At 44.8% G+C, this 26,632-nt stretch overlaps 1 protein-coding gene across 1 annotated transcript in view; it reads left to right on the top strand.

Annotated features, from left to right (window-relative positions):
• LOC143275997 (uncharacterized) overlaps nucleotides 1-26,632 on the top strand; it is a 36,554-nt gene that overhangs the window by 2,600 nt on the left and 7,322 nt on the right. Inside the window, exons 2-7 of the mRNA XM_076580362.1 lie at nucleotides 7,469-7,628; nucleotides 8,730-8,869; nucleotides 11,762-11,947; nucleotides 15,315-15,431; nucleotides 17,616-17,702; nucleotides 20,633-20,774. Coding sequence (XP_076436477.1) covers nucleotides 7,469-7,628; nucleotides 8,730-8,869; nucleotides 11,762-11,947; nucleotides 15,315-15,431; nucleotides 17,616-17,702; nucleotides 20,633-20,774 — 832 coding nt within the window. The remainder of the gene's footprint in view (nucleotides 1-7,468; nucleotides 7,629-8,729; nucleotides 8,870-11,761; nucleotides 11,948-15,314; nucleotides 15,432-17,615; nucleotides 17,703-20,632; nucleotides 20,775-26,632) is intronic.

Consider the following 26,632-nt stretch of genomic DNA (forward strand, 5'->3'; position numbering starts at 1 on the left):
CTCCATGTTGTTTGGTCACAAATCTATTATCTGACCCCATCCGTGCTGTCATAATTTATGCCTCCATGTTGTATGGTCACAAATTCATCATCTGATCCCATCCACACTGTGATGATTTATGCCCCCATGTTGTTTGGTCACAAATTCATCATCTGATCCCATCCACACTGTCATAATTTATGCCTCCATGTTGTTTGGTCACAAATTCATCATCTGATCCCATCCACACTGTGATGATTTATGCCCCCATGTTGTTTGGTCACAAATTCATTATCTGACCCCATCTGTGCTGTCATAATTTATGCCTCCATGTTGTATGGTCACAAATTCATTATCGGATCCCCACCGTGCTGTCATAATTTATGCCTCCATGTTGTATGGTCACAAATTCATAATCGGATCCCAACTGTGCTGTGATAATTTATGCCTCCATGTTGTATGGTCACAAACTCATTATCTGATCCCATCCATGCTGTAATGATTTATGCCTCCATGTTGTTTGGTCACAAATTCATTATCGGATCCCAACTGTGCTGTCATAATTGATGCCTCCATGTTGTATGGTCACAAATTCATTATCTGATCCCAACTGTACTGTGATAATTTATGCCTCCATGTTGTTTGGTCACAAATTCATTATCGGATCCCAACTGTGCTGTGATAATTTATGCCTCCATGTTGTTTGGTCACAAATTCATTATCGGATCCCACCTGTGCTGTCATAATTTATGCCTCCATGTTGTTTGGTCACAAATTCATTATCGGATCCCAACTGTGCTGTGATAATTTATGCCTCCATGTTGTTTGGTCACAAATTCATCATCTGATCCCATCCACACTGTCATAATTTATGCGTCCATGTTGTTTGGCCACAGATTCATTATCTGATCCAAACCGCGCTGTGATAATTTATGCCTCCATGTTGTTTGGTCACAAATTCATTATCTGATCCCATCTGTGCTGTCATAATTTATGCCTCCATGTTGTTTGGTCACAAATTCATTATCGGATCCCAACCGTGCTGTCATAATTTATGCCTCCATGTTGTTTGGTCACAAATTCATTATCGGATCCCCACCTTGCTGTTATAATTTATGCCTCCATGTTGTATGGTCACAAATTCATTATCTGATCCCAACCGTGCTGTCATAATTTATGCCGTCATGTTGTTTGGTCACAAATTAACTGATCCCAACTATGCTGTCATAATTTATGCCTCCATGTTGTTTGGTCACAAATTCATTATCTGATCCCACCTGTGCTGTCATAATTTATGCCTCCATGTTGTTTGGTCACAAATTCATCATCTGACCCCATCCGTGCTGTCATAATTTAAGCATGTAAAATTGTAATGGGATATGAAGTGGAAACTGTAGGGCTTCCTTCTGCTCGAGCAGGAAGTATTTTGTCTTCCTTCGCATGTCACCTGGATTCTTGTGTGACATGTTCTGTGTGGTGTGCTTGGCTGCTTTCCTTGGTGTGTGGAGTCTGCAGTGTTTTTGATCAGTTGGTGTGTGTGTGTGTGTGTGTGTGTGTGTTGTATGTGTGTGTGTGTGTGTGTGTGTGTGTGTGTGTGTGTTGTATGTGTGTGTGTGGGTGTGTGTGGGTGTGTGTGTGTGTTTGTGTGTGTGTGTGTGTTTTGTCTTCCTCTGTTTGTCATTTTGTTTCTTGTGTGACATGTTCTGTGTGGTGTGCTTGGCTGCTTTCCTTGGTGTGTGGAGTCTGCAGTGTTCTTAATCAGTTGATGTATGTGTGTGTGTGCGTGTGCGCGCGTTCATGTGCGTGTTCATGTGCGTGTTTTGTGTGTGTGTGTGTGTGTGTGTGTGTGTGTGTGTGTGTGTGTGTGTGTGCACATTGTGTGTGTGTGTGTGTGTGTGTGTGTGTGTGTGTGTGAATGTTAATTTATGACTTGTGAGTGTTTGTCCTCCACACACACACACACACACACACACACACACACACACACACACACACACACACACACACACACACACACACACACACACACACACAGATGCATAGATGCGTGCTCGCACACACACACACACACACACACACACACACACACACACACACACACACACACACACAGATGCACAGACGCACACACACAGATGCATAGACACACACACACACACACATAGATGCATAGACACACACACACACACACATAGATGCATAGACGCACACACACAGATGCATAGACACACACATACACACACACACACACACACACACACACACACACACACACACACACAGAGTTAAACAACTGATTCCATGGATGAGAGTGGCAGATAAATTTCATTGTGTGTAGTAAGACTTGACCCACCTTTTTTTTTTTGCTTTTTTTTGTTTTCACGTTAAACTTCATGAGTCAGCCATGTCATTATCTCTAGTGATTGTGCTTATCTTTGACCTATTTTTTTTCTCTCTCTCTCAAGGTCAAGCTCAGTTCTGTTGGGTTTTGGTTTTAATACCTCTTCACTGTCGATGATGATGATACTTACATGGCGCTTATCCTCGGTCAAAGAGCAAGCTGTGGGCGTGCTTTACAAATGTGGAGTTCGTTTGCACAATAAGCTGCTTACCTTGGATCGAGCCACCCGAGAGCTCCTCATTCGTTTCTTGTGTCACTCAAGTAGGTTTCAGTCATGCACAGTACACCCTCACACAGACATGGAAGATTGTGAGGCATATGACCATTTTGTTTATTTACCTCACCATGTAGGCAGCCGTACACTGTTTTCAGGGGTGTGCACCCACTGATGTTTTTGTTGTTGTTTTTTGTTTAATGTCCCGTCACACATATCGGTGATTGAAGACATTTTGTTAAAGTATTTATGAATACATCTGAGTATTATCGGTTAGAAGGGGTGGGAGATGTGGATGAATGGAGGGTTGGGGGAAACTGGGCAAATGAGGGTAAAAATGTGGGTGAAATTTGGAAGAAAAACAAAACAAACAAAAAAAACCCCCTCTAAATACAGTTGCAGGAAATTACTTAAAGAACTTCGTAAAAGAGAAGTCGTTAAACTGACAAGTGAAACAACTGATAATGAATGCAAAAAGTCAAAAACATCAACGTTCTCAGTCACTTGTGAAGACACACTTTCGTGTACAAAAGGCTTCATCAAGCTACAGTGAAAAATTATATGCTCAATTGTCAGGTTACTAAAGCATATACACTTGACATTAGAACAATACTTGGTCCGTAATGAATTTGATAATAGAGCACCCACTGAACGCCGGCATGGATTACAGGATTTTTGATATGCGTATTTGATCTTCTGCATGCAAATACACACACATATGTGGAGTGATGGCCTAGAGGTAACGTGTCCGCCTAGGAAGCGAGAGAATCTGAGTGTGCTGGTTCGAATCACGGGCTCAGCCACCGATATTTTCTCCCCCGCCACTAACCTTGAGTGGTGGTCTGGATGCTAGTTATTTGGATGAGACGATAAACCGAGGTCCCATGTGCAGCATGCACTTAACGCATGTAAAAGAACCCACGGCAACAAAACGGTTGTTCCTGGCAAAATTCTGTAGAAAAATCCACTTCGATAGGAAAAACAAATAAGACTATACAGGAAAAAATACAAAAAAAAAAGAAAAAGAAAAAAGGGTGGCGCAGTAGTGTAGCGACGCACTCTCCCTGGGGGGAGAACAGCCCAAATTTCACACAGAGAAATCTGTTGTGATAAGAAGAAACACAAATACAAAATACAAATACAAATACAAAGAGGGTTCAGGCACTGACAGGTCTGCACATAGTTATGTTGAGCAGGGAGATAGAAAAATCTCCACCCATAACCCACCAGGTGCCACGGAGATTGATCTCCGGAATCTTGGGCCAGAAGCCAGTGCACTGATCATACCGCACCTGTTGGTGATACTAAAAGACACAAAAAAAGGGAGAAGTTTTTTTTTTTTTTTTTTTTTTTTTTTTTTTTTTTTAAAGAGAGAAAAACATATTCAGGTCAAATAATTTCATGTGGGTGTTGTATTTGTATTTGTATAATTTGTATTTCTTTTTATCAGAACAGGTTTCTCTGTGTGAAATTCGGGCTGCTCTCCCCAGGGAGAGCGCGACGCTAAAGCGCCACCCCTTTTTTTTTTTTTTTTTTTTTTTTTAGTATTTTTTCCTGCATGCAGTTTTATTTGTTTTTCCTATCGAAGTGGATTTTTCTACAGAATTTTGCCAGGAACAACCCTTTTGTTGCCGTGGGTTCTTTTTACGTGCGCTAAGTGCATACTGCACATGGGACCTCGGTTTATCGTCTCATCCAAATGACTAGCGTGCGGACCACCACTCAAGGTCTAGTGGAGGGGGAGAAAATATTGGCGGCTGAGATGTGATTCGAACCAGCGCGCTCAGATTCTCTCGCTTCCTAGGCGGACGCGTTACCTCTAGGCCAACACTCCACCTTATCTGTTGTTGCAGTACTGTACTGCTGTGCAGGCAATGAGGGCTATTGTGTTGGAGCGAACTTGGTACTCATCGCATGAAAGCTACGTCATGAGGAGGTGTAGATAACATACAGGCAGTGGTCGTTAACAGATGATAGCGGTCACATGCATCTCGGGATGACTTATTCTCCTTGTCAGTCATTGAACAGGCATTTTTGACTCACTTGTGTAAACCAAGTGAGTCTGTGTTTTAACCTGGTGTTCGGTTGTCTGTGTGTGTGTGTGTGTGTGTCCATGTGTCTGTGTGTGTGTGTGTCCATGGTAAACTTTAACATTGACATTTTCTCTGCAAATACTTTGTCAGTTGACACCAAAAAATTCAGTTCTTTCCAGTCATCTTGTTTAAAACAATATTGCACCTCTGGGATGGGCACAAAAAAAAAAGAAGAAAAAAAAGAAGCCTAATTATATGCAAACTGCATTTACTGTTATATTTATATTTTTTGTATTCTCTAAACTTGGCACTTTGACCTCTTATTCTGACACAACAACAAGAGGAGTCATTATTATCATTTTTTGTTCAAACAGGAACTTCTTTTGCTAAGCATGGAATTTTTATTTATTTTGCAAACGTTTTGGTGCAGATAGTAAAAAAGGGAAATTACTCTGTAATTAATGCTAGGGGACTTAATTTATCACAAGTGAGTCTTGAAGGCCTTGCCTCTCTTGTTTGACTTGTGAGTGAAAACAAGAGCTTGTTGGTGCATGTATTTTTTTCATATTGTATTTTGCCGTGTAGATATTGCAAAAACAAAACAAAACAAAACAAAACAAAACAAAACAAAAAAACAAAAAGAAAAAAAAACAAAAAAACAATCTGGAATTTTTTTAAAAGATTAAGAGAAAGAGCATTGCCGTTTGCACAGATTTAAACTGTAAAGTATGCCAGACATATATGCACCGATTAAATTTTTTATATTTTTTTTATAGATATTTAGGTCGAGTATGTTTTATTGTCCCATTCAATTATTTATGAACAGGCATGCATACTTTTCACTCAGTTGTAGGCATGTACACATATGTACATTGGTTGATATGTCTTGTTTAATAAACATGTGTACTCTCTCTCTCTCTTTATATATATATATGTGTGTGTGTGTGTGTGTGTGTGTGTGTGTGTGTGTGTGTGTGTGTGTGTGTGTGTGTGTGTGTCACTCTATTAATCCCTGACAAAGGAAACTTTTATGTTTTGCTCATACACATACATTATGAAGCAGCATAGAAACAACACTGAGAAGAGCAGAGAGGCATAAACGCCCGCACCTTTTCTTGCTTTGAATGACCTTTAATCGTTCAACAGTACACTCGATTGTAATGCAAGCACAGGCAAAAAGAGCATCACCAAAGCTTAAAGCCTATACAGTGCTCACAACACTGCACTACAGATTTAGCATGACAGTTGATGAACCGTATGATCATTTACATCAAATAACATTCATAAACAGCAAATGAAGAAATAAAACAATGAATCAGCGAATAAGTAAGATAATGCTATTAGTTTCAGTTTCAGTAGCTCAAGGAGGCGTCACTGCGTTCGGACAAATCCATATACGCTACACCACATCGGCCAAGCAGATGCCTGACCAGCAGCGTAACCCAACGCGCTTAGTCAGGCCTTGAGAATGCTATTAACAAAACTTCAAGCTTTTCAGTGCTCACAACGCTGCACTTTGGATTTAGCATGACAGTTGATGAACCGTATGATCATTTACATCAAATAACATTCACAAAACAGCAAATGAAGAAATAAAACAATGAATCAGCGAATAAGTAAGATAATGCTATTAACAAAACTTAAAGCTTTTCAGTGCTCACAACACTGCATTTCGGTTTTAGCATGATGGCTGATGAACCATATGATCATTGACATCAGATAACTTAATCATTAACAGCAATTGAAGAAATAAAATGACGACTCAGCGAATAAGTAAGATAATGCCACTATCAATTTCAGCATGAAATCAAATCTGCCATCATCATAGGTGCTGCGTGATAAAAGAGAAAGTAAAACTAAAAGGAAAATGAATTCACAAAGTAAAAATAAATCATTATCATTAAACAAATTTTTTTTTTCTTTATAAAAAGAAATGAACAAGCATGAAAAAAAGGAAGTTTAAATTCTTTTTTTTTCTTTTTTTTTTTTTTTTAATAAAAAGTTACGTGTCGATTTTATTTTTGCAGGATGCCAAGTTCAAACGCACTTGAAGAATCACATTAAAGCAACAATGCGGTAACATGATCATTCAGACATATTCTGGATACTCCCCAGTCAGGTTATTATGCAGTAACATGATCATTCATACATTGATACATACATAAAAAAACAACAACATTGAACTATATTGATATAACTATAATGTGAGCGTGCTGGTTCAAATCACGGCTCAGCAGCCGATATTTTCTCACCCTCCACTTGACCTTGAGTGGTGGTCTGGACGCTACTCATTCAGATGAGACGATAAACCGAGGTCTCGTGTACAGCATGCACTTAGCGCACGTAAAAGAACCCACGGCAACAAAAGGGTTGTCCCTGGCAAAATTCTGTAGAAAAATCCAGATCGATAGGAAAAACAAATAAAATAAAAATAAAAACCCAAAAAACTGCACGCAACAAAAAAAAAAAGAAAAAAAAAAAAAAGAAAGAAAAAAAATGGGTGATGCTGTAGTGTAGCGACATGCTCTCCCTGGGGAGAGCAGCCCAAATTTCACACAGAGAAATCTGTTGTGATGAAAAAAAAAAAAAACCCAAAGAAAAAAACCAAAACAAATATAATATCTATGCATCTCTCTGTTATCAAACACAAATATTGGTTTTATTTTGCACGCTCACACACTTTTTCTTTTGGATGATTGGTCAAGGTAGAAGGTCCTATAGCTGTCAATGGTCGTCAGATTGGTGCAGAAAGTAAAAAAGGGAAATTACTCTGTAATTAATGCTAGGGGACATAATTTGAGTCTTGAAGGCCTTGCCTCTCTTGTTGTTTGTTTTTTGCAGGCGCGCAAGTTTGACCACCTGGAATGGAAGGAGCGGGTGTACATCGTGGTGACCATCTTTACCCTGCTGGCCACCTTCGGCTTCACGCTGTACAAGATCTGCACCGTGGCCTCCAGCGACCCTGACTTCACCTTTGCCCTCGTCCTCCTCGTCAGCACACGTGAGTTGTGGCACTTGGAGGACGGGTGCAATAGCCGAGTGGTTAAAGCGTTGGACTGTCAATCTGAGGGTCCTGGGTTCGAATCACGGTGATGGCGCCTGGTGGGTAAAGGGTGGAGAGTTTTACGATCTCCCAGGTCAACATATGTGCAGACCTGCTAGTGCCTGAACCCCCTTCGTGTGTATATGCAAGCAGAAGATCAAATACGCACGTTAAAGATCCTGTAATCCATGTCAGCGTTCGGTGGGTTATGGAAACAAGAACATACCCAGCATGCACACCCCCGAAAATGGAGTATGGCTGCCTACATGGCGGGGTAAAAACGGTCATACACGTAAAAGCCCACTCGTGTACATACGAGTGAACGCAGAAGAAGAAGAAGAAGTGGCACTTGGAGGCAGACGGTAGTATGGTTAAGCTGCTGTTTAACTCACTCAGTACGGCCAGTCCTCTCTTCTCCTCTACACAGACCCCTCGGATGTCCAGTGGGTGTCTGAATGACCCAACCTTTAGCTTCCGTCATCAGAATTGTGGTATTCTTTGTCAACATTCACCCCTTCAGTATAAGAGCCTTCCGCTTGCAATATTTTGATGATGGTAAATGGGGTGAAACGCTGTTAACGTCGTCTCTTTCGCCGTTCGTATGGAGAGAGTTAACTGCCAGTCTGGCACTTTGAGGCATGTAGAGGCAGATGGCAGTATGGTTAAAGCTGTTTGATAATAACTACCAGTCTGGCACTTTGAGGCATGTAGAGGCAGACGGCAGTATGGTTAAAGCTGTTTGATAATAACTACCAGTCTGGCACTTTGAGGCATGTAGAGGCAGATGGCAGTATGGTTAAAGCTGTTTGATAATAACTACCAGTCTGGCACTTTGAGGCATGTAGAGGCAGACGGCAGTATGGTTAAGCTTGAAGGAAAAGGAATTCTGTTAAATGTACTGTTACACATGTATACTAATGAATGTAGGTAGTTAGTTATAAAGCGTTAGTTTTCACAGTGAATTTCATGTAAATTAGTGTGTGTGTGTGTGTGTGTGTGTGTGTGTGTCTGTGTGTGTGTGTGTGTGTGTGTGTGTCTGTGTGTGTGTGTGTGTGTCAGTGTTTGCCATGTACTACACGGTTCACGGGGTGCTGCAAGAGAGAGCCACAGAGATCTTGGTGCTCTGTGTCGCCATCACCATCGTCCTCATTTACCTCATCGTCAACTACACCGCTGGCAGGAGAGACACTATTAAACTGGTATGGTCTGTATGTGTGTGTGTGTGTGTGTGTGTGTGTGTGTGTGTGTGTGTGTGTGTGTGTGTGTGTGTGTGAGAGAGAGAGAGAGAGAGAGAGAGAGATTCATCATCTCATCTCATCTATCCCTTGACCCGTGGGTGGGTCGTTGGGGCACCATGGATGACTGCCTGGTCAGCTTGAGAGAGATTATTTCATCTTATTTTGAAGTTATTTTCCCCAGCATCTGTTAGGTTCTCAAGGCAACTCACAAGATGTTTCAAGATGTTACATTGAATAAGCAGAAACTGCTTTTCTTTTTTACATGAAGCTATCTGTGTGTGTGTATGTGTGTGTGTGTGTGCGTGCGTGCATGTGTGCGTGTGTGTGTGCGTGCGTGCGTGCGTGCGTGCGTGTGTGTGTGTGAATGTGCATTGTGCACATAAATTCATAATCAGATAATGTTATCACCACAGAATTGTGCCCCCTCGCTTGACTCCCCAGCGGCAGCTGCCCACCGACCCCCTGACACCCCCTCCATGCCACTCCCCCGACTCCCCCGCCCTCTCCCCAACTCCCCACCCTCTCCCCGACTCCCCCTACACGCCACTTTCCTGACTCCCCACCCTCTCCCCAACTCCCCCTACACGCCACTTCCCTGACTCCCCACCCTCTCCCCGACTCCCCCACCCTCTCCCCGACTCTCCCACCTCTCCCCGACTCTCCCACCTCTCCCCGACTCCCCACCTCTCCCCGACTCTCCCACCTCTCCCCAACTCCCCACCTCTCCCCGACTCCCCCCCCTCTCCCCAACTCCCCACCTCTCCCTGACTCCCCGACTTCTCCCCGACTCCTCACCTCTCCCTGACTCCCCCACTTCTCCCCGACTCCCCCACCTCTCCCCAACTCCCCCAACCTTTGCCCAAATCCCCCACCCTCTCCCTGACTCCCCACCCTCTCCCTGACTCCCCACCCTCTCCCCGACTTCCCCACCCTCTCCCTAACTCCCCCACCCTCTCCCCGACTCTCCCACCGCTTCCCAATTCTCCCCAACTCCCCCACCCTCTCCCCAACTCCCCCACCCTCTCCCCGACTCTCCCACCGCTTCCCACCTCTCCCCAACTCACCCACCCTCTCCCCAACTCCCCCACCTTCTCCCCGACTCCCCCACCGCTTCCCACCTCTCCCTGACTCCCCCACTTCTCCCCAACTCCCCATCCCTGACTCTCACCCAACTCCCCACCTCTCCCCAACTCCCCACCTCTCCCTGACTCTCCCACTTCTCCCCAACTCTCCACCTCTCCCCAACTCCCCCACCTCTCCCCAACTCCTCCACCTCTCCCCAACTCCCCCACCCTCTCCCTGACTCCCCACCCTCTCCCTGACTCCCCATCCTCTCCCTGACTCCCCTGCCCTCTCCCCCACCTCTCCCCAACTTCCCCACCCTCTCCCCAACTCCCCCACCCTCTCCCTGACTCTCCACCATCTCCCCGACTCCCCACCCTCTCCCCGACTCTCCCACTGCTTCCCACCTCTCCCCAACTCCCCACCATCTCCCTGACTCCCCCACTTCTCCCCAACTCCCCCACCCTCTCCCCAACTCCCCCACCCTCTCCCTGACTCCCCACCATCTCCCCGACTCCCCACCCTCTCCCCGACTCTCCCACTGCTTCCCACCTCTCCCCAACTCCCCACCATCTCCCTGACTCCCCCACTTCTCCCCAACTCCCCCACCCTCTCCCCAACTCCCCCACCCTCTCCCTGACTCCCCACCATCTCCCCAACTCCCCACCCTCTCCCCGACTCTCCCACTGCTTCCCACTTCTCCCCAGCTCCCCACCCTCTCCCTGACTACTACTAGCTCCTTGTCTTTTTCACACAGGTACGGCTGATTGTGGCGGCCGTCCTGTGTCTGTTCCTGATTGGAATTGGTGTGTACCTGCTACTCATACTAGTTCCTTGTCTTTTTCACACAGGTACGGCTGATTGTGGTGGCCGTGTGTCCGTTCTGATTAGCATGGGTGTGTACGTGAGCTACTCATACTAGTTCCTTGTCTTTTTTACACAGGTACAGCTGATTGTGGCGGCCATCTTGCATCTGTTCCTGATTGGCATGGGTGTGTACCTGAGCCACTGCTACTAGTTCCTTGTCTTTTTCACACAGGTACGGTTGATCATGGCGGCCATCCTGTGTCTGTTCCTGATCGGAATTGGCGTGTAATTGCTACTCATACTAGTTCCTTGTCTTTTTCACACAGGTATGGCTGATCGTGGTGGCTGTGTGTCCATTCCTGATTAGTATGAGTGTGTACCTGAGCCACTCATACTAGTTTCTGGTCTTTTTCACACAGGTACGGCTGATCGTGGCGGCCGTCCTGTGTCCGTTCCTGATTGGCATGGGCGTGTACCTGAGCTACTTCTGTTAGTTCCTTGTCTTTTTCACACAGGCACGGCTGATTGTGGCGGCCGACCTCTGTCCGTTCCTGATTGGCATGGGTGTGTACCTGAGCTACTCATACTAGTTCCTTGTCTTTTTCACACAGGTACGGCTGATCGTGATGGCTGTGTGTCCGTTCCTGATTGGAATTGGCGTGTACCTGCTACTCATACTAGTTCCTTGTCTTTTTCACACAGGTACGGCTGATTGTGGCGGCTGTCCTGTGTCTGTTCCTGATTGGAATTGGCGTGTACCTGCTACTCATACTAGTTCCTTGTCTTTTTCACACAGGTACGGCTGATTGTGGCAGCTGTCCTGTGTCCATTCTGATTAGCATGGGTGTGTACCTGAGCTACTCATACTAGTTCCTTGTCTTTTCACACAGGTACGGCTGATTGTGGCGGCTGTCCTGTGTCTGTTCCTGATTGGAATTGGCGTGTACCTGCTACTCATACTAGTTTCTGGTCTTTTTCACACAGGTACGGCTGATCGTGGCGGCCGTCCTGTGTCCGTTCCTGATTGGCATGGGCGTGTACCTGAGCTACTGCTACTACAGCACAGGCAACCTGATCTTCCGCATGGTGGGCGCCAACACTCAGCTGCAGAACATGTGTCGCCTTCTCTTCCTCTTCTTCGACGTCCTCAAGTTTGATCTGCAGCTGTCGGTCAGTGGGGCCACTGTCATGATGATGATGATGATGACAGTGATAACGATGATGATAATAATGATGATGATTGTATTAGTAATGAACAGTTATTCAGCACGCAAACCCACATGCGCACACAGACACCCCTGCCCCTCGATCCCCCGCCTCCGTTCCCCCCGCCCCCACAATCCCCCACCCCTCCACACAGACAGATACACACACACACACACACACACACACACACACACACAAATACACACGCCTGCATGCACGTGCCATTGGACCTTATGAAGATCTGCAGACACCAGTAAAGAAAAGAAGAAGAAGAAGAAGCAAAACTGGTATGGACGCGTAACAAATCCAACGGCCTTGGCGTAAACAGTCCTCCAAGTGAACTGTTGAGGGAGTGAGATGGAGGAGGGGGAGACTGAAGGAGGGGTGTGTGTGTGGGGGGGGGGGGGCAGGGGGGGCGGAGGGGGTACGGGGGGACTGGGAACATTGCAGAATGGACAGGAAAGCCTTTTGCAGAGACCCAGGCTTTGACACACGCACACACACACACACACCGGACAGCTCTGGAGAAAATCTGGTGAACAGTTCTTCTGTGAGGCTCCTTCATGACTCTTCACAGAGTTGAGTGTCAAGAAGAAGAAGGAGGAGAAGGAGGAGGAGGAGAAGGAGGAGGAGGACAAGGACAAGGACAACTTCCATAACAAACAGGAACAAGAAGACGAAAGAAGAAGAAGAAGAAGAGGAGAAGGACGAAGAAGGAAGAAGAAAGAAGAAGGAGAAGAGAAGAAGGAAGAAGAAAGAAGGAATAAAAAAGAAGAAAGAAGAAGAGAAGAAGGAGAAGAAAAAGAAGAAAAAGATGAAGAAGAAGAAGAAGAAGAAGAAGAAGAAGCAGCACCACCACCTAGGATGTATGATGATGATGATGATGCACTTAGGATGAATGAGTTGCCCTCCAGCATTTGTTTTTTTTGTTTTGTTTTGCATGTATGTTATTATAGTACATGTTAGGTTTTGTATGTATGTTATTATAGTACATGTTAGGTTTTGTATGTATGTTATTATAGTACATTAATCGGAGCATATCTGTGTTATATGTGGAGTGATGGCCAACACAATAGCCCTCATTGCTTGCACAGCAGTACAGTACTGCAACAGATAAGGTGGAGTGATGGCCTAGAGGTAACGCGTCCGCCTAGGAAGCGAGAGAATCTGAGCGCACTGGTTCGAATGCCACAGTCGCCAGTACTTTCTCCCCCTCCACTAGACCTTGAGTGGTGGTCTGGACGCTAGCCATTCAGATTAGATGATGAACTGTGCACATAGGTGAGCACTAAGGAACAATGACAGACAGATGAATAAAATGAATATGTATGTGAGCTCTACAATGACAGATGCATAAAATAAATGCATAAGTGAGCTCTAAGCAGCATGACAGACAGATAAACAAATGAATAGACATTTGAGTTATAAGCATCAATGACAGATAAAGAAATGGATACACATGTGAGCTGTAAGCATCGATGACAGACAGATAGCTAAACTAATGATAACATATGTGAGTGATAAGTATCGATGACAGACAAAGATGAACAACTGAATACATATGTGAGCTATAACTAACAATGACAGACAGATAGATAAACAAATGAATACACATGTGAGCTCAATGCAACAATGATACACAGATAAGTAAATGAATACATATGTGAGCTATAAACATCAGTTACAGATAAACTAATGAATACATATGTAACTTAGCATCAATGTCAGACAGGTAGATAAACAAATGAAGACATATGTGAGTGATAAGTATCAATGACAGACAAAGATAAACAAATGAATACACATGTTAGCTCTGTGCAACAATGATAGACAGATAAAGAAATGAATACACATGTAAGCTATAAACATCATTGACAGACAGACAAATAAACAAATACACATGTGAGCTATTTGCATTAATGACAGACACATAAACAAATGAATACACATGTGAGCTATAAACATCAATGATAGGCAGACAGATAAACAAATTAATACATAATTATGTGAGCTTAGCATCAATGACAGGCAGTTAAACAAATGAATACACATGTGAGCTATAAGCATCAATGACAGATATGAATACATATGTAGCTTAGCATCAATGGCAGACAGATAAACAAATAACATATGTGAGCGATAAGTATCAATGACAGACAGATAAACAAATAACATGTGAGCGATAAGTATCAATGACAGATAAACAAATAACATATGTGAGTGATAGGTATCAATGACAGACAGATAAACAAATAACATATGTGAGCTATAAGTATTAATGACAGACAGATAAACAAATAACATATGTGAGATATAAGTATCATTGACAGACAGATAAACAAATAACATATGTGAGATATAAGTACCAATGACAGACAGACAGATAAACAACTGAACACACATGTGAGCTATAAGCAACAGTGACAGACAGATGAAGAAATGAATAAGTATGTGAGCTATAAGCATCAATGACAGACAGACAGATAAACAAATGAATAAGTATGTGAGCTATAAGCATCAATTACAGACAGATAGATAAACAAAATTAATGATAACATATATGAGCGATAAGTATCAATGACAGACATAGGTAAAGAAAGGAATACATATGTGAGCTATAAGCAACAATGACAGCCAGACAGATAAATAAATGAATACACATGTGAGGTATAAGCATCAGTGACAAACGAATGAATACACATGTGAGCTATGTCAATGACAGACATCGATAAACAGTGGAATACACATGAGGAGCTACAGATAAATAAACATACAAGCATCAATGACAGATAAATAAACATACAAGCATCAATGACAGATAAATAAACATACAAGCATCAATGACAGATAAATAAACATACAAGCATCAATGACAGATAAATAAACATACAAGCATCAATGACAGATAAATAAACATACAAGCATCAATGACAGATAAATAAACATACAAGCATCAATGACAGATAAATAAACATACAAGCATCAATGACAGATAAATAAACATACAAGCATCAATGACAGATAAATAAACATACAAGCATCAATGACAGATAAATAAACATACAAGCATCAATGACAGATAAATAAACATACAAGCATCAATGACAGATAAATAAACATACAAGCATCAATGACAGATAAATAAATAAATACATATGTGAGCAATAAGCATCAGTGACAGACAGACAGAGAACCAGCTGAACACACATGTGAGCAATAAGCGACAGTGACAGACAGACAGATAAACAGCTGAACACATGTGAGCCATAAGCGACAGTGACAGGCAGACGAGTAAATGAATAGATAAATACATGTGTGACATGTGCACCAGATCAGCATGGTGATCCTGATACTGACCTCACGTCTGGAGGTGGACACAGAAGACATCGTGGTGCTGTCTGCCGGCGGCGTCATCACCATTGGCTGGTTCCTTCTTGCCTACGATTGTGTGAGTCAGCATTTCCTTTTGTGCCTGCCTGTACGGAAATGATTCTGTTTTGTCAGTGTCTTCAGTGTCGGCAGATTCATGGGTGGCTGTTGTTTGAGGGACGTGGTGGCGGTCTCCACTCTGGGAGGGACGCTCACTCAGTCTGGTTATTGTCATTACTAGGGGGCTTAGTAGGTGGTGTCCTAAGTATGTTAAATCAGAACAGGCACCACTGAACACCACCAAAGTGACTCAGCAGCAGTGCAGGGCCTCCTCTGGTGTGTGGCCTGCTGGCGACCTAACATCGATGGTTCCCTGAGGACTGCCGACACTGGAACTGTGATGGACGAACCTGGGTGTGGTCGTGTATGGGGGAATCTAAATGAGTGGCGTGGGAGTAATGCCACTGAAACAGTGCAGATGATGGGGCAGCAAAAAAAAAAAAAAAAAAAAAAAAAAAAAATGTTTACTTCCTCGCCACATGTGTGTCATCCTGTCAGCGTTTTCTTTTAAACCTGCACGGAAATAATTCTGTTTAATGTCTCACCATACTTGTGTCCCCCTGTGAGCATTTCCTTTTGTACCTGCACGGAAATAATTCTCTTTAATGCCTCGCCACACATAAATGATGATTGTGGACATCTAATTAAAGTAGGAAAAACAAATAAAACTGCATGCAGGAAAATATTTTTTTTAAAAAGGGTGGCGCTCTCAGTGTAGCGAACATTCCTACTTTAATTAGATTCAAACCCACGACCCTCAGATTGAAAGTGCAACACTTTAACCACTCGGCTATTGTGCCCGTTGGTATACGCATCTAAAGTTCTACTGTAATTATGTTTGTGTAGGATTTTTGGATTCATGTTTGTGCCCTTGACGTGCTATCTGCCTCCCTCTCTTCCACCTGCCCATTATTCCTTGTGACCCTGGTACACTGCAGTGAAGGCATATATTCTATTCTGTTCTATTCTTCTTCTTCTGCGTTCGTGGGCTGCAACTCCCACGTTCACTCGTATGCACACGAGTGGGCTTTTGCGTGTATGACCGTTTTTACCCCACCATGTAGGCAGCCATACTCTGTTTTCGGGGGTGTGCATGCTGGGTATGTTCTTGTTTCCATAACCCACCGAACGCTGACATGGATTACGGGATCTTTAACATGCGTATTTGATCTTCTGCTTGCATATACACACGAAGGGGGTTCAGGCACAAGCAGGTCTGCACATATGTTGACCTGGGAGATCGTAAAAATCTGCACCCTTCACCCACCAGGCGCCGTCACCGTGATTCGAACCCGGGACCCTCAGATTGACAGTCCAACGCTTTAACCACTCGGCTATTGCGCCTGTCTGTTGTATTCTATTCTACTCTATCCTATCCAGTTCTGTTCTGTTCTGTTCCATGTATTCTGTTCTGTTCTCTTCTGTTCTGTTCTGTTCTTTTCTAATCTATTCCATTCCATTTTGTTCTACTCTGTTCTGCTCCGTTCTAATCTATTCCATCAATTCTATTCTGTTCTTTTCTGATCTGTTCCATCTATTCTGTTCTGTTCCGTCTATCCTGTTCTGTTCTGTTCCGTCTATTCTGTTCTGTTCTGTTCCGTCTATTCTGTTCTATCCTGTTCTGTTCTAAATCTATTCCATCTATTCTGTTGTATTCTATTCCATCTGTTCTGTTCTGTTCTTTTCCATCTATTCTGTCCTATTCTTTTCTATTCTATTCCATATATTCTGCTCTGTTCTATTCCATTTATTCTGTTCTTTTCTAATCTATTCTGTTCTATTCTCTTCTGTTCAGTTCTATTCTATTCCATTCCATTCCTCTCTGTTTTCTGTTGCATTCTGTTCGATTCCATTCCATTGTGTTGTGTTGTGCTGTGTTTTTTTTTTTTTATATCATAATTATTATTTATTTATTTATTTATGTAAACTTATCTATCTATCTCTCTCTCTCTCTCTGTATATATATATATATATATATATATATATTTTTTTTTTCTCAAGGCCTGACTAAGCGCATTGGGTTACGCTGCTGGTCAGGCATCTGCTTGGCAGATGTGGTGTAGCGTGTGTGGATTTGTCCGAACGCAGTGACGCCTCCTTGAGCTACTGGAACTGAAACTGAAACTGTGTCGTGTCGTGTTCTGTTCTGCTGTGATTGCCAGCTGTTGATCTTTGTTGTTCTCGTTGTTGTTGTTTTGTGCAGATGAAGAGGGAGAGCAAGGCAGGGGCCATCATCTTCTTCGCCTTCAGCCCTTTGGAGGTGGCCTACATCATCTTCAAGCTCTACCAGGTGGGGATTTTTGTGTCGTTATTATCATCATCGTCATCATCGTCATCATCGTCATCGTCATCGTCATCATCAATATTGTCATCTTCTGGCTGTACTAGATGGGTAATTTTGTTGTTGTTGTTGTTATTATTATCGTCATCGTCATCATCATCATCATCAGTATTGTCATCGTCTGGCTGTATCAGATGGGGATTGTTGGTGTTGTTGTTGTTCTTATCATCATCATCATTGTCATCGACATCGACATCATCATCATCATCATCAATATTGTCATCTTCTCGCTGTACTAGATGGGTAATTTTGTTGTTGTTGTTGTTGTTATTATTATCATCATCGTCATCATCATCAGTATTGCCATCTTCTGGCTGTACTAGATGGGTAATTTTGTTGTTGTTATTATTATCATCATCGTCATCATCATCATCATCAACATTGTCATCTTCTGGCTGTACCAGATGGGGATTGTTGTTGTTGTTGTTGTTATTGTTCTTATTATCAATGTCATCATCATCAGTATTGTCATCTTCTGGCCGTACTAGATGGGTAATTTTGTTGTTGTTGTTGTTGTTATTATTATTATCAATGTCATCATCATCAGTATTGTCATCTTCTGGCCGTACTAGATGGGTAATTTTGTTGTTGTTGTTATTATTATTATCAATGTCATCATCATCAGTATTGTCATCTTCTGGCCGTACTAGATGGGTAATTTTGTTGTTGTTGTTGTTGTTATTATTATTATCAATGTCATCATCATCAGTATTGTCATCTTCTGGCCGTACTCGATGGCTAATTTTGTTGTTGTTGTTGTTATTATTATCATCATCGTCATCATCATCAGTATTGTCATCTTCTGGCTGTACTGGATGGGTAATTTTGTTGTTGTTGTTATTATTATCATCATCGTCATCGTCATCAACATTGTCATCTTCTGGCTGTACCAGATGGGGATTGTTGTTGTTGTTGTTCTTCTTATTATTATTATCATCATCATCATTGTCATTGTCATCATCATCATCATCAGTGTTGTCATCTTCAAGCTGTACCAGATGGGGATTGTTGGTGGTGGTGTTGTTCTTATTATCATCAGAATAGAATAGAATAGAATAGAATAGAATAGAATAGAATATGTCTTTATTACCAAGTGTACCGGGGTTACAAGGAATATTGGGAATATAATCATATATAATCATTGTCATTGTTGTCATCATTGTCATCTTCATCATCATTGTCTTCTCTGTGTTCAAATCCTGGCCGCCCTCCCTTTCTCCCAAGTTTTAGCGGGAAAATCAAAGTGAGTGTTCAGTCATTTGGTTTAGACCAAGGTCCCGTGTGTGGCAAGCACTTTGCACACTGAAAGAGAACCCCCATGGCAACCAGAGTGTTGTGCCCACACAGTGCTCCCAAATACCCCAAAGCAATATCAGACTGTGTTGGTTTTTTTTTGTGTGTGTTTTTTTTTGTTGCAAAGAATTCTCCTTAATCGATATGTGAAATACAATCTCTTATTAACAAGGTAAGAGCAAGATTCTATGCTGTGATCCCCTTCTGACGGGCGCAATAGCCGAGTGGTTAAAGCGTTGGCCTTTCAATCTGAGCGTCCAAGGTTCGAATCTTGGTGACGGCACCTGGTGGGTAAAGGGTGGAGATTTTTATGATCTCCCAGGTCAATATATGTGCAGACCTGCCAGTGCCTGAACCCCCTTCGTGTGTATACGCAAGCAGAAGATAAAATACGCACGTTAAAGATCCTGTAATCCATGTCAGCGTTCGGTGGGTTATGGAAACAAGAACATACCCAGCATGCACACCCCCGAAAACGGAGTGTGGCTGCCTACATGGCGGAGTAAAAAACGGCCATACACGTAAAAGCCCACTCACGTACATACGAGTGAGCGTGGGAGTTACAGCCCACGAACGAAGAAGAAGAAGAAGAAAGAAGCTTCAACACACCACGTCACTAAAATAGAATGATTACTTGCGGTGACACATTTTGCAATGGTAATACGGTATGGTAACAGTTTGTAAGGGTGTTTCTAACAGATATAAGCAACGCAAAACATACATTTTCAACAATATGCTTTGAACTCGATACCTTGATTCTTCACTCATAGCTTCAGTTTCACAAGGAGGCATCACGGTGTTTGGACAATTCCATACACAGCACACCACATCTGCAAGGGAGATACCTGACCATCACAGTGATGCCTATCTCTCAGAGTGGATTTTTACACAGAATTTTGCCAGGGACAGCCCTTTTTGCTGCTGTGGGTTCTTTTATGTGCGCTAAAATGCATGCTGCACATGGGACCTCTGTTTATCGTCTCATCCGAATGACTAGTGTCCAGACCACCACACAATGTCTAGTGGAGTAGGAGAAAATACTGGTGACTGTGGATTCGAACCAGTGCGCTCAGATTCTCTCGCTTCCTGGGCGAATGCGTTACCACTTGGTCAACACCTCCACGTTTGTCTCCCAAAGTGATGGGCGCAATGGCCGAGTGGTTTAGCGTTGGACTTTCAGTCTGAGGGTCCTGGGTTCGAATCTTGGTAATGGCGCCTGGTGGGAAAACGGTGGGGATTTTTCCAATCTCCCAGGTCAACATATGTGCAGACCTGCTAGTGCCTGAACCCCCTTCGTGTGTGTACGGCAAGCAGAAGATCAAATACACACGTTAGAGATCCTGCAATCCATGTCAGCGTTCGATGGGTTATGGAAACAAGAACATACCCAGCATGCACACACCCAAAAATGGAGTAGGGCTGCCTACATGGTGTGGTAAAAACGGTCATACACATAAAAACCCACTTGTGTACATATGAGTGAACGTGGGAGTTGCAGCCTAAGAAGGAAGAAGAAGGAGGAGAAGAAGAAGTAGTCCCCCAAAGCATGGCACGCTGACAGTCCGTTACTGGTTCTGTGGTTCCAGACATCAGACTACATTGAAAAATTCTCCGGTCTGGCCGGGAGCACCATTGCCTGCGGTGTCATCGCTCTGTTTATCCGTGCTCTCGTCATCATCGCCGGCGTCTTTGTGTTCCGCAACTTTAACAAGGGACTCAAGGAGAAAGGTCAGTAGCTGTGTTCGTTCGTCTTCAGTTTAACGTCTTTCCACTTGAAGTGATATTAGACGACAAAAAAACAACAACAACAAAAACAAGAGAGGCAAGGCCTTCAAGACTCACTTGTGATACACTGAAAAAAAAAAATCCAAGCTTTTTATGTATCAAAATGTAATGTTTAAGATGAGAAAGATCAGTTTAAAGTGAATTAAGTCCCCTAGCATTAATTACAGAGTAATTTCCCTTTTTTACTATGTGCACCAAAACGTATGCAAAATAAATAAAAATTCCATGCTTAGCAAAAGAAGTTCCTGTTTGAACAAAAAATGATAATAATGACTGCTCTTGTTGTTGGGTCAGAATATCAGATCAAAGTGCCAAGTTTAGAGAATACAAAAAATATAATTTAATTACACATACTTAACCGTGACCCAACTAGTGCAGACTCCGGCAGGGGTCTGACATTCCTGTCCTGTGCAAACTATCCGCCCATGCGGAGCAGACGAAACTACGGCCGATAACCTCCCGGAAGTAGGTAACCTCCCCTTTGTCCCGCTGGTTATCGCCCTCTTTTTCCGGCAGCCATCATGACTCCTGTACCTGTGCTCTTCATACGGCTAAGTTTTTTCGTATTTTCTGTCTGTCTGTCGATTCTCTGGCGTTCTTGTTTGTGGTCAAATTATGTCTCCAACCAGGTCACATAATTATGTAGCTCGATTGGGGAATCGTGCTAAAATTAAAGCGCGATCGCAATCGATTCGCTGACACTCTGGGCCCTCTAAACAACGCCAACCCGCCGCCTTCTCCACTTCCTCCGCTCCCTCCGGTCGGCTCCAGACCTCCGCCACCTCCTCTGATGACTTCTAGAGGTTTGTGGTCACACACTCAGGTCAGTGTTACCTTTCATGTCATTTTTATCGATCCGCGAACTCACTCGACGCGATCCGCGTTTTCTCGGCCCTGCCAGTCGGCAGTGTACGAGTCGATCTCCTCTATCTCTTTACCATACCCACAGTTGCACCAATGGAATGGCCACAATCCCTTGGGGGAACAGAAAAAAAAAAAAAAAAAAAAAAAGAAAAAAAAAGGCAGCTTGTCTTGGATCCGCACTTTAGACTGGGCCCTATGTGCGATGCGTCCGTGGTGGCGGCCGTGACATCGGATCACGCGACCCCCCACGCGGCTTGCCTCGACCGTCTCGGATCCAATAGCGACCGAGGCGTGTAGGGATGCCCTCCCCTGGTGTAGGGAGGAAGGTGGACCACTAGGGGACACGCTTGCCCATACGCGTGCACCCCCCCCCTTGTCCGGATCACCCGATCCAAGGGAGGGCAACCCCTGCTTCGGCACCCTTGCCGGTGACTGCCGCAGTTATTTCCCTTGCACCGGCACTGCTCCTCGCCTTCAGTGCGAGTGTGTGCACGGTCCTACCAAGCTATGCGGTGATGACCCCATCTGCCACACCGCCGAGTGCTGCTGTTTCCCATCCACTAATGGTGTCTCAGCAAGCTACTCAACTAAACAATCAGCAACTCATCGCTAAACTCGCTGCAGCAATTATGCACCACTCTGCCTTCCGGTGCCGCGCCTTGCGCCACAGAGCAGGTACGTGCACGCCCCCATTGGAACTTAGGCAGTGTTGGATTCTTCTGCCCCATTGCCTAACTCTGCTGTTTCCCAGACTAATATTGGCACTTCCACGTTGGAGTACCTCTTATATCATATCATATATCAATATCAAGGCGTGCAAGCCTGACAAGGCCTTTTACCCGCTTGAAGTGGGGAAGAAAAAGAGAGTCCCCACGTATGTCTGTTGCATTTTTCAACATTGAGTGCGCAGTGCTTGAAAAATCAGAAAATATGTAAATGAGTTTTGTATTTAAAGCTTTCACAATGAATATCAAGATAATTCTTACATGTATTAATAACTCGATCCTGCCTCTCGGCAGTGCTCGGGCCGATCTTGTCTATCACTTTTATCCGTCAACACACAACTGACATAACTGAACGCCGGTCCTCTCGCAGGAGCTGTTCGCGAGATTGGACCGCCCGTTCAGCAACAGGGGGATGCACATCCCACGGCAAGCCGACGGACTTGTCACCCCCTCGCCCACGACGCCCATAACACTGGATTACGGCGCCGTCATGCCACATGCCCTGACCGTCTCGCGTCCGATGGCGACCGATTCGGGTTGGGATGCCCACGGCACTAAGGGGCATTATAATTATTCCCCTTGCGCTCGTTTTCACCTGTGTCGGTTACGGTGGCATCGAACCACGGACTCTCACACACAACATGACACTCCTCCCTGTTCAGCGAGGACACGTCGCACAAGGGGGATATATGCTCTAAAGACACATTCCTTTTCGATGATTTTCGGCGCCAAGGGAGGCAACTCCACATTTGTAACCTAGGCGCTCGAAGCTGTGGTTAGTTTCGCCGACACAGCACATCACTCCTGCCCCCCGTGCTGTCCACCAACGATGTTTTCTTTCGGTTTCTCATTGGGTCCTCATGCCCAGTCAGGGACTTTACACATCTTTGCATAGCAACTGCACTTTTCTTGCTGTTTCTCAGGCTATTGGCTACAGGAAATGCATCACAATATTTCCCCTTCTATCCATTTGATTTATTATCACAAGCAACAATCACGAAATATATATAGAAAAATCTATACATATTTAAAAAAAAAAAAAAAAAAAAAAAAAAAAAAAAAAAAAAATCTATATATATGTATATATATATATATTAATATATATACGTTTGTCAGGTCAGGTCATTAGACTCTGCTACTGGTAACCTGTAATCCAGTACAACCTGTTCAGGGTCGGGTTGCGGCCCGGACTACTAAACCGGCACTCCCACCGCTCCCTTCTGGGACTGGTGAGGCGGGTGGCTAGACACCTCTATGGAGATCCAAAAAGGGCGTTGGCTCAGGAGAGCCACCGACGGCCATCTAGCTCCACTGTGCTGTGTGCATGCCACACGCAGTTGGCCCCCGGGGTGTGTCTACCCATGCATCCGAAGTCTGGATCCGGCAGAATCTGCGGAAGAAACCTATCGGTTTCAACGGAGAGGAAGGCGGTTACAGCAACGCACTGTGGAGTGCAGAGAGCAAGATGAGACACCGAAAGGATATCTTGGTCATCCACTGCATCCGTGCTCATCCTCCAGTCGTCTCGACTTAGTCTTGCCACTGGAAATTGGTGGACCCGGACGAGAGAGTGAGGTTGACGTTGCGCAACTCCTCTTCACTTTAAACAAACTCCATCGCGCAAGTCATCAGTCATCCAAAATGACCTTTCATCCTTCATCATTTCATCACCCCCAAGTCCTGTGGCGACAGGCGAGCGACGAAACGACAGGTGTGGGTACACTGGCAGTCGCAGTCGCAGACCTGCACACAGGCGGCTCAGGCCATAGGGTCGTTCTTCGGTCGACAGGAGCAGCGATGGAGCTCGGCAGCCGTCTGAGCGTCTGAGCAGCCCTCTTTAGGAATGCACCTGCTCACCTCCCTGGCATGAGGAAGGGGCTAGAAAAGGTGCCCTAAAAATTGCCCTGCTCCATATCACCCTGGCAGCATACGCGGCTGGCGGGGACCCTACATCAGCGGTCGAAACAACAAGAAAGAAAAGAAAAAAACAAGGATCGTTCCTCTCACCATTGGTGCTTGGAACATAAGGACTCTCCTGGACAGAGATAAGCGGACAGACCCCAAAGGAGAAACGGCACTAGTTGCATCCGAACTCGCAGATACAACATTGAATCGCAGCCGAGTGGATCGGTTTGGGCGGTGAAGGGGGAGCTCTGTGAAGGGGGTTTGGGGTTACCCCTTCTTCTGGGGGTGGACGGGGAAGCGAAGAGCGACGTGAGGGGGGGCTTTTGGTTTTAAGTAAAAAAAGCATTGTCGAAAAGTAGTGGAATCCAAAGGGAGTCAACAAAGGGGGCTTAGGGCCATGAAATCCCTGGCATTGGCCAAAGAAGCCCCTTTTTAAACCATTGTCGTCCCTACCCCCCAAACCATGCCCAAAACCCGGGATAAAGGGGAAGGCGTTTTAACGAGGGGGCCCCTTCACTCTGTCATTGGCTCCCCCTAAAGAGAAAAGTATCATTTTGGGGACTTCAAATTTTAGAGTTGGCTCTGACATTCCCCCGGGGGGAGTGTTTGGAAAACCCGGGTTTGTGGGCCACTGCAACCCAAATGGTTTTCTTTTGCTTCAGACCTGTGCAGAGCACGAACTGTGATAAAAAAACCAGTTTTCTGCCTCCCCACCCGTAACCCGGAGTCATGGATGACCTCGCTCAAAGCATTGGCATCTCATCGATTATGTCATCGTCAGGAAAAGGGATAGGAAAATGTAGTGTAACAAAGGGACCATGTGTGGGGCCGGTGTGTTGGGGCAGACCATCGCCTTGTAGTCTCGAAGCTGAATTTGAATCCAAACCCCCAAAAGGGCGCCCCCAAAGGGCCGAAGGTCCAAAACGGCTAAAATCGTAAACTGGAAAAAAAAATCACCCCTTTAAAAAGTCCCCTTTTTGGAGCTGTGGGAAAATCGTTGGAATCCGCCTCTCTGGACAAAAACCGAAAAGTGGAAGTTTGATGGAGGACCCTGGTGAGCTGATTATGTACGCTTTAGAGACCTGGGACCCATGTCCAAAAGCACAAAGATGGGTTTTATTTAAAAATGTATGAAATCAAGGAGGTTTTGGGTGGAAAAAAAGCCCTCTGAAACAAGCCCACCCAGCCAAAACCCCAAAATTTCCCCATCAAAAAAGGTGTGTCCGGGTTTCCCTCCCCAGGATGTTTTAGCCAAAAATTACGCCCAGATGCAGGATAAGTGGTGAGTGGGGCAAAACTGATTGGGGATCCGGGATTGCTGGGGCAGGCACGATTGAAGAAGGGCCCATTTATGCCTTTTAAAAAAAATCTCGGGCCCCCACATCCTTGGATCCCCCCCTCCTCAAGGGGAGTGGGAAAATTTATCACCCAGAAGGAGAAAAAATTCTCGAAGCTTGGGGTGAGACTTAACCGTGTCTTAAATCGCCCCTTCCCCCCAAAAAAAGATGAAACCATAGGGCCGTTTCCCACAAGTCCCCATCAACGAAACACGGGGCGACCCCAAACATTCTTGGGAACCCGGGAAAACAATCGTTGCCCATCGTGGCAAAGCCCTGGGTCGGGCTCCTTTCCCGCAAGGGGTTTCAAGGGTGGAGGCACTGTGCTGACTAGAAGCTCCCCCAGTGTCTCACTCATTTTGGGAAAAAAAGGGACGATCCCCCCGGGTTTCCCCAAAAGGGATCCCTTTATTCACTTTTTACAAGGAAAAAGGGGGCCCGGGAAGCCTGTGATAACCTTTGGGGGGCATTTCCTTGCTTCCCTCGCAAAGGGAAAATTTTTGCCGGATCCTAAAAACCGGGCCCCACGCACCCCCTTGACCAAAGGTTTATTTGGCCCCGAGAGGGGAATGTGGATTCCCCGGAAAAAGCGCGGGAAAACCCCCGACTGGTGGGTTTTCTGCAAGGGAGGCAGAGCCCCTGGGCAGGAGCAAAATGTTTTCTGTTCTCCACCTATGTGACCCTGGCCTTCGACCCGTGGTAGGGGGATTGTGGAAGATTGGGGCCCAAATTTTCGGGGGGCCCCCGGAAAAATTTTTTTCCCTTTGGGCAGCCAATTCCATGAAGGGGATGCCGGCTCGAGTTTGGACCCAAAAGGGGAAACCTCGCTCCTTTGGTGTCACAAAAGGGGTCAAGCAAGGCTGGTCCTGGCTCCAACGCTGTTCAGCCCCATGTTCTCTGCAATGCTTACTGATGCCCTTTAGAGTGGCCCATGGGTTGGGAAACGGCCCAAAGTTTCCCAACCGTGGAA

The sequence above is a fragment of the Babylonia areolata genome, chromosome 31 (assembly GCF_041734735.1).
Source record: "Babylonia areolata isolate BAREFJ2019XMU chromosome 31, ASM4173473v1, whole genome shotgun sequence".
NCBI lineage: Eukaryota > Metazoa > Mollusca > Gastropoda > Neogastropoda > Buccinidae > Babylonia > Babylonia areolata.